Raw genomic sequence first — 9885 nt, 5'->3', positions numbered from 1 at the left:
CACTTTTGCTTCAATCTGAAGAATATTTTCAGCTCTGAGTAAATCCTCAGAGAACTGTACTTATAATAGTGAACAATATAGAATGAAAAGGGAAAGTAATCCATAGTTTATTCAATTATGAAAACTATGAAATAGAAACAACATTGTAAAATTTATAATTTACAACATCAACAGCATAATTTAATCTTGATAAGATTTTGATTCCTGCATCAATAACGGAGGAAACACTGTCTTGGACACATTTATATTGTTCTACAACAAGCTAAGCGTTTACTGCAGGATATAAGGAAAGCATTGCTGATTTAGTCAATACATCCTGAACTGATAATATGTGACAGAGCTGTAATCTGTATGAATCAATTGTTACAATTTTGGTAGATATAACCTGCTGTAATTACCTAACAGAGTTTATCCAGATTGTGTCCCACAATAGGGTTAAAGATGTCTGATTCCGAGATTGGAGCTGATCCAGGCATATTTTATTCATTTTGGTATCTGGCTATATAAAATCCTAGTCAACTTTAATTTTCATTATCGACTAATCATTAACCCTCTAACTAACTCACCAACATGTTAAACTTGATGTATCCCGTTATTTGTGTTAAACTTTTTGCAATGATACAGCACAGAGAATTCATCTTCTGACTCTCGCCTTGTGTAACTGGTGGAATTGTGTCCTCAGCCTCTGCCTCTCATCTGTAATTGGTGGATCGGAGCTTCTACCTGTTTTATATAAAACTGACTTACAGACTTCATAAGTGTGATGACTTTAAATACAAACTTTCTATTAAACTTGCGTCTTCAGCAAGGTAAATAATCAGGCACTGGGGCACTGGGGAAATTTTAACCCTTATTCATATACTTGTAATTTCAAATGTTAGTATCATATGATTTTGCAATAAGACATAATTAAGTGTGCAGACTTTGAACAGTACTTCTGTGTTGTATTATTGCCAAGATTTTAATAGAAATATCAAATTGTTTCTCCAAAATGCCCAAACACAACAAATTACACATTTCTTCACTAAATAGCAGCACTTTCCACATTTAAAGAACAATGTTCTGGACATTTGAAGGACATTTAAATCCAATGTTTAGTTGTTTATATTGATTTGAAGCAAAGACAGAGAAAGCTAGAAACTGGAGCCATTTCATGCAAATATCATGCAAATGCTCTGTTTTACCCGAGGGAGAACCACAAGCCTTCTATTAAATCAGTCTGGGTTGTGTATTTGGCACAGCAGCTGTGACGTTATATTAAGAGTCATATGTTTTAAAATATCAACGATATTCCACCAAATATAAATTCCCCATCGACTTATAATGAGCAACTGTTTCCTCAGTATCAAGTTTCCACCACCTTTTTAACCCTCTGGAACCGGTTTTTCACTGTCAAGCCCTTTTTTAAATATCCCTCTCAGTACAACTGAACAAATACTTTTTTCTACCCATCTAACACTGTAATAAGATATTTTATATATGTTATAGCATAAAAATAAAAGCGATAGTTATAACAATGTAATAAAACATGACAATGACATGACAATTGCAATGATGCGTCTAACAGCGTCATAATGAATGGTATTAGAATGTAATAACACTAGTGATAACATGGTAATAACAAAATTAGAATAATACTGTGACAATGATACGGTAATAAAACCTAGTAATATGTTAAATTATTGAATATCAAGGTAATTATATAATAATAATAAAAACAGTAATGTTACCATAGCAATAACATGTTAATAACAACACCTATCTATCTATCTATCTATCTATCTATCTATCTATCTATCTATCTATCTATCTATCTATCTATCCATCCATCCATCCATCCATCCATCCATCCATCCATCCATCCATCCATCCATCCATCCATCCATCCATCCATCCATCCATCCATCCATCCATCTATCTATCTATCTATCTATCTATCTATCTATCTATATATCTATTTGGATTTTAGCTAAGGAATCAGATTTTTAAGTATTAATTTTATTTTTTTTTTTTTTCAGTGGAAAATGTTCCTTCAAAATGCTGTTTATTCCAAGATTAGGCTGAATATTCAATTTAATGCCTAACTGTTTCAAATACAGTTTTGATATATGTTGTTATAGATGCAAATAACAACATAGTCTTAAAACCAATTACATAATGCTGTTTGATATTTTTACAGTAGGGGTGGAGTGAGGTTTTAATGTTTTATATGACAATTTCCAACAAATAATTAATTATTACTTAAACAATTAATATTCGTAATATGATCAGGATAGCGCATTTGTGGAATAAGCATAAAACAATTGTGAAAGCAAGACAAAATACATTCTTATTATATAATTCTATATATTATATAATTCTATTTTATCTTTCCTGTACATATCAAATAAACAAATAAAGATATCAGATAAACTTAGTACTAAACTTAAGTTATATCATATACATTTATATCATTGTATAAAAAGGGAAAGTTTGGAGGTAAACAGTGACTCAGTAAAACAGAGGCGTGTCTTGAATTTGAATTATGAATTACATACATCAGTAGTAGTAAAATGTGACGGAGAGGATGACACCCATGACAGTAAAAATAGCTTTTTCCCGTGTTCTTGATGAGAGTGATGGAACAGCTCTTTGTTTCTGAGCTGGTCCCTCCCAGAACGTATGAGATGAGGACGTAAGCAGAGAGACTGTGACATGTCTCACCTGCTGTTGCTCAACATCACACACTGAAGAATAAATGGGTGTGTTCTGATAAACGCAGATTCTCATGTGTATAAAAAGCTCCTGCAGGAGTTTCAGCATCAGCTACTTCAACTTCAACCTCAACCTCAACCTCAACCTCAACCTCAACTACAGCAGAAGATCCAGAAACTGCTCTAATCTCTGAAGATCAAGACTCAACATCAGCAGCAGGAGGATCAAGTGGCAGATTTTTCATATTAGTTTGAAGTTTCCACATCTTTCAAGTTCGGTAAGTGAAACCTTTTGTTCAAAATAGATAATTGATCAATAATTGTCTATATGATCAATTTAAGTTGTCTAAGATCAGTATTGTAACTGTGTTAGCTTCAGACTGGATAAGACAAAAAAACACCACGATCACTGTAATGTTTTTTTTTTTTCATATTTTTGCACATGTTCTAAGTATTTTAATATTTTAATCATAAATTTATTAACAAAATAATTTAAAGTGACAAAATGGTTAATTTTGTAAAATACATCTTATTAAAACATCTAAGAAATTACAAGATCAATGTTATAAATATGTAACATTTAGACTGGATAAGACAAAAACTAACATCACTACAATTTTCATGTTTTTTTATTTTATTTTATTTCATTTTGTTTCTGCTGACATGCATCAATCTTTAGATTTAAAATTTCCTAAGATTTACATTTTCACTGTATTAGAAAATTCTATCAGTAAAGTCATTAGATAATTAGATATCAGGATATCAGTAATTACCCATAACCTGCTTGTTGTTTTCATCTGTAAAGAATAATTAAATCATTCAAATTAAATATTGTAACATAGTTTTCTTCCAAAAACTCAAAATTTAAGAATTTGAGCATTTGTACAAAACACTAAGGAAAACAGCTGAGCTCCAAAAAATATTCAAAGTATTATTTATTTTTTTCCTATTTAAAATAGACAAATTTGAACCACATTATATCATGTTGTATGGTGCTTTTAATCACTGTGTGAACAGTTCACTAAAAATGAACTGAACTGTTTCTGAATGCTTTTTTTCTTTTATATCTGCAGATCTCTAAAGGAAACACTTATGGCAATGCTGGTGTTGGTGTTTCTCCTACTTGGTAAGCACAATGCAAAAGACATACAAACTTTTACGAATATAAACTTTTTAAACAGTTTAAGATATTTTAATTATTAAAAAATGGATTTTTAATCATTAAAAATCTGTAATTTCCCCACCAGGAGGTCAATTCACAGCCACTGCTGCCCAAACTACAAATAGCACTGCAGAAACATCAACTACTGTGACGACTGCAGCTACAACAACAGAAACTCAAACCTCAACAGTACCTACAACAGTGCCAACAACATCACCTACAACAGTGCCTACAACATCACCTACAACAGTTCCTACAACAGTGGAAACAACAGTTCCTACAACATCACCTACAACAGTTCCTACAACAGTGGAAACAACAGTTCCTACAACAGTACCTACAACAGTACCTACAACAGTACCTACATCAGTGCCTACAACAGTATCTACAACAGTACCTACAACAGTACCTACATCAGTGCCTACAACAGTATCTACAACAGTAACTACAATAGTGGAAACAACAGTACCTACAACAGTGCCTACAACAGTACCTACAACAGTACCTACACCAGTAACCATTCAAACACCAGCAGCCACTTCCTTTGATTCAACTACTGCTGCTACTTCAACACCAACAGCTGGAGCATCTACCAGTACTGCTGCTGCTACCTCCGACTCTACTACTGCTGCTGCTTCCACATCAACAGCTGGAGCATCTACTAGTACTGCTGCAGCAGCATCCTCTGACTCCACTACTGCTGCTACTTTAACACCAACAGCTGGAGCATCTACCAGTACTGCTGCTGCTACCTCTGACTCTACTACTGCTGCTGCTGCTTCAACATCAACAGCTGGAGCATCTACCAGTACTGCTGCTGCTTCCTCTGATTCTATTACTACTGCTGCTGCTTCAACATCAACAGCTGGAGCATCTACTAGTACTGCTGCCGCAGCATCCTCTGACTCCACTACTGCTGCTACTTTAACACCAACAGCTGGAGCATCTACCAGTACTGCTGCTGCTACCTCTGACTCTACTACTGCTGCTGCTGCTGCTGCTTCAACACCAACAGCTGGAGCATCTACCAGTACTACTGCTGCTTCAACATCAACAGCTGGAGCATCTACCAGTACTACTGCTGCTTCAACATCAACAGCTGGAGCATCTACCAGTACTACTGCTGCTTCAACACCAACAGCTGGAGCATCTACCAGTACTACTGCTGCTTCAACATCAACAGCTGGGGCATCTACCAGTACTACTGCTGCTTCAACATCAACAGCTGGAGCATCTACCAGTACTACTGCTGCTTCAACATCAACAGCTGGGGCATCTACCAGTGCTACTGCTGCTTCAACACCAACAGCTGGAGCATCTACCAGTACTACTGCTGCTTCAACATCAACAGCTGGGGCATCTACCAGTACTACTGCTGCTTCAACATCAACAGCTGGGGCATCTACCAGTACTGCTGCTGCTGCCTCTGACTCTACTACTGCTGCTACTTCCACAACAACAGCTGGAGCATCTTCCAGTGCTTCTACACCTGTTCAAACAGTATCTACATCTAGTGCAATTACAGGCACCACATCTACTACTGGTGCAACCTCTGATTCTACTACAGCAGCTGCTACCGTGACCACCACAACTTCACCAGCTTCAACATCTACCCAAGCAACCAGCCCTGCAAGTACAGTGACTGCAGCAGTAGTTCCTGTTACAACAACAACCTCTACTTCTACTACTACTACTACTAGTGTACCAACAACCACTGCAAGCACCACCAGAACACCAACCAGCACTGCTGCTACCACCACAACCACACGCTCCACCACAATCACCACAGCAGCAAACTCCAGTGAAATAAGCTGCAGGGCAAGACTACTAATGGCTGTGTTTCTTGCCATTATTTCACATGTACTGAGCTATTAAATTAAGCTAGGATCAGGTAGGGTTGGACTATATGGGCAAAATTCAAATCATAATTTATATCTTAATATAATCATAAAACATATTACAATAAAAAAGCTAAAGAAATTGTCCAGTATGCCCACAAAACATGTCTGCACCTTCCAACTTAAAAAAAAATGATTGTGACAGATGATGCAAATAATATATATTGGATTAATGTCAATGTGTTCAAATATAAATGCGATTGAAACATTTTTGAAACAAGCCCTAGGATCTGGTAGTGATAACATGACCAATTTTCCTGATCTCACAAGTATTAAGCTAATATATGTATTTATTTAAAGCACTTTATTAGTTTACAGTTTTATTTAAACGACAGTAATAAATATACAGTATGTAGGCATTTAAGCTCTAATTTATGGTCTTCTATGTGTTACTTAATGTTCTAATTTACCTGAATATTTATTCTATTTATTGATGTATTGATTGTTCACAGTAAGCTGTTTAACTGAATCTAAAGCATACACTTTACAACATGTGAAAAAAGGGTGATACAAAGTATTATTAACTCATGCCTTAAAATAACCATTGTTTTTAAGGGGTTGAATAAGTCAGATTAAAAGGTTTTTAATGATCTCCTTAATAGTATTGTTCTTCTTTAGATTCGGAATGAAAATGGTTCTTTTATGGCATCACATCACAAATAATCCTATGTATCATCATTACTTTTAAAATGTACTCATGGTTTATACCTTTAATTTATTTGTCTTTCTTTCTATTGTTTCATATGTAATTAGAGTATAGTTCTTTCAGATGACGCAAAGTATTAAATGTTTGTTTTACCTATTGATTCCCAAATGGAAACATTGTTATGCACCTTGTTTTATGTTTCATTGAATGAAATATTTAATAAATCAAACTTTCCAAAGTAACAGAAACAGTTGGAACTGTTTTTTTCTGTCTTTCATGATCACTTTTTTCACTAATGCATCAAATGTGTCTTGATAACATCACTGAAATACACAAACAACATGCTACCAGACAATGTCCAAGCCCTAATCAACATTTCTAGACTAAAATGCTGACAACATAGAACACCCACACACTTCATCACATAGACCTTACAACACATATATACATAAAAAATACATATTTACCCATTCTAAACATTAATTAATGATAAGGGTGTTATGGAAAGTATTGGCAACTCTGGGCAGATAAGCAAATCTGGGTACTTTCAATTGTTACTAGTTTATAATTATTTTTTTTTTTTGTGTGGCTAAAAGTGATTCTTTACCTTTAAGAAGTTCAGCATTTGATTAAATCTTTAAGCCCTCAATTTCTAACCCAGTTTTTAATAATATTGTAGAAATGATTGGTTTGTAAAAAATAGTACTGTATACAGTGGAGTTCCACAGGGTTCTATTTCAGGTCCTATGTAACTGCCGTTAAATGTGACAGCTGAGTAAAATATACAATATAAAGGTCACAAATAACATTATTATAGTATTATATACACAGATATATAAAGTGGGTTAAATTGTTAACTTAATATAAATTTACACTAATTGGACATAAACATTGCTAAACATTATTTAACATTACTAAATTTGACTTATTGCTTTAACCCTTAGAACCTTACGGACGGATGTTCTCAGCTTAATGACTTAGGAATCCCTTTACTCATAAACATAATTCATATATGATTAAAATAGTTCTAAAAATAGTGATGGTAAAGCATCTACAAGAAACCCATTGAGGAAAACACCTAAAAATTAAATCTCCTTCCCCAACCAATATTATTTATTTTTACTGCTTCAAACATATTTATATGATGTTTCAAACCAAATAATATCAGTAAATAAAGACTCAAAAGTGTCCACAGAAAAACAGTGTGAAACTACCTGCTTTACTCAAACTAAAGCTAGGTATGGTGTGCGCACTACTTTATATAGTTTTTATTTTACTTGCACATTTTTACTAAGTAGTTATTTTGCACTAAACATTTTTATTTATTTAGACTAAAAAGTTAACATTTTTGTATATAGATTTCTTTGTGTGTCCTGATTAAAATACTGAAAGTAATAATAATTAATAAGTATTAATAAGTAATTAATAAGTAATAATTAATAAGCCATGTAATGAACCAATATTCTTATAGTCTAACCATATTTGAAAATATATCTTAAGTGTGAATATATTTAAAGTCTATACATTCAAAAAAAAAAAAAAAAAAACAGGCACTTGGTAAAATTTTGAGCAAAACATGATCAGTTTCAGGAAAATATAACAATTCTGCTTCCTTTTACATTTTAAATGATTATATTTTTGAGCAGCTGTATGTCTTCTGGAGTAAAAGAGATCAGGGCATGTGACTGTCTGATATAATTACTGTGTTATAAGACCTGAAAGAGGAACTAGGGACAACTGAGAAAAAACACACCAAAACAGGCTTGGGTTCAAAGGGTTAAAATTATGTAAATAATAATAATGAAGACATTGATGTTATTGACTTATATTAATAATGGCTTAACTAGTGGCAATTAATAATTATTTGAGACATTCTGTCATAAGTACTGTTAAATAATGTACCCTTGATGTGTTAATGTGTTACCAGAATAAGCTATAAGAGTAAATAACTGAGCAGTTTGTTATATACAGTGTCTAAACTCTCTGTATTTTACTGTGTAGCAGTGCAGTGCAGTATAGTAGTTTCCTCAACACGGAGGGATTTAAGTTCAAACCGAAAAAGCCTGGAGGGAAACTACTTAAATCTTAATTGTCAACAAAAAAATGCTCTCTCTCCTGTAAGTAACTGTCCCATTACTGCATACATGCAGGGTGGAGAATACTCATATCATGTTTGGCAAGATATTTTACATATGAATGACTGTAACAAAAAATAAAAGTTGTCACCAACTTATATATGCATATTGATCCAAGGCACATTGTTTTCAGTTGGCCTAATTTTAAGATTTTAAGAAACGTTTATTTATCTAGTTGGTCCAATAACATTCTAGTGCATTTCTAAACATTAAAATATAATTGAAAAGTTACTTTATTTCAGTAATTATTTTTTTAAGTGTTTCTTTTATTGTTGATGATTATGGCTTACAGTCAATGAAAACCAAAAAAAATATTATGTGTGCCAAGTCCTGCTGGAAAATGAAATCCGCATCTCCATAAAAGTTGTGAGCAGAGGGAAGCATGAAGTGCTGTAAGATTTAATTCGGGAAAACAAAACTGCACTGACTTTAGACTTGATAATAAAACACAGTGGACCAACACCAGCAGATGACATGTCTCTCCAAACCATCACTGATTGGTGGAAACTTCACACTAGACCTCAAGCAGCTTGGACTGTTGATTAACAAATCAAATGTAAAATTTACTGATGATCAGTGATGGTTTGGAGGAAAGTGCCAGATCCCCAGCTTTGTTACATCAGCCAACAGACACCTGTGCTGACCACATTACAGTAGGAGTGATGTGGGGAGAGAGAGCGCCACCTGCTGTACCCACACAGAGAGAGAGCATGGCCAAGTGTTCTCTCTCAGACTCTGGACCAAGTTCTCAAACAATTAGACAGTGACAGACAGACACAAATGTAAATAAATCAGTAGAAAAAAGGTAATGACAGACAATAATAAAGTCAGAGGTAAATGTTATTTATCTTAAATCTCCAGTGCAAGTGATGAAGCACGTCTTTGTTCTACAACAGGAAACTTCTCAGAACTCCTCATAAATCAGATTGTGCCAGAGTGACACAGTCTCAGGAATTGGGCGATACATCACACAGCGCAGAGCGGTGAGAACAGGTGTGCTGTGTTTGCAGGCATTGTCTCTCACCCACATTTTCGGCTCATATTTCAGCACTTGACAGTAAAAATGCGGAGGGATCAGTGCTTTGTATTTGAACGGGGAAACTGCAGGTTTCGTGAAAAGTTTAGATAAGAGTGATAAATGAACTGTACGTTTCCACCTATAATAATCAGCCACAATCTATTTTTAGTTTTCAGAAAAGTACGTTTACACTGCAAGAACTTAATCTTTTAAATTCTGTATTGTTGCATTGTTGTCATAATTTTCTACAAATTTCTGAATAGTTCATTTCTGAACTAATTTTCCTTGTTTTAAGAGATTTAATCTACTTAAAGTATCTCATTTAACTGTGTC

The 9885-nt window shown here is 34.1% G+C and overlaps 1 protein-coding gene across 1 annotated transcript; it reads left to right on the top strand.

The window, feature by feature from the left end:
- Positions 1-2618: 2618 nt before the first annotated feature.
- On the top strand, positions 2619-6538 carry LOC125787734 (pneumococcal serine-rich repeat protein-like). Its single transcript, XM_049472379.1, has 2 exons — positions 2619-2674; positions 4686-6538. Exons 1-2 carry the CDS (start codon positions 2619-2621, stop codon positions 5728-5730), a joined length of 1101 nt encoding a protein of 366 aa, XP_049328336.1. The 3' UTR covers positions 5731-6538.
- The last annotated feature ends 3347 nt before the right edge of the window (positions 6539-9885 follow it).

The sequence above is a fragment of the Astyanax mexicanus genome, chromosome 25, assembly GCF_023375975.1.
Source record: "Astyanax mexicanus isolate ESR-SI-001 chromosome 25, AstMex3_surface, whole genome shotgun sequence".
NCBI classification, from domain to species: Eukaryota; Metazoa; Chordata; class Actinopteri; order Characiformes; family Acestrorhamphidae; genus Astyanax; species Astyanax mexicanus.
This window is presented reverse-complemented; position numbering and strand designations above follow the sequence as displayed.

Bases quoted from the DNA above. Each gene is read 5' to 3' on its own strand.
- LOC125787734 (XM_049472379.1), top strand. From the start codon at position 2,619: ATGGAACAGCTCTTTGTTTCTGAGCTGGTCCCTCCCAGAACGTATGAG. The intron at 2,675-4,685 runs GTAAGCAGAGAG...TGCTTCCTCTGA, and splicing joins AGAACGTATGAGATGAGGAC to TTCTATTACTACTGCTGCTG.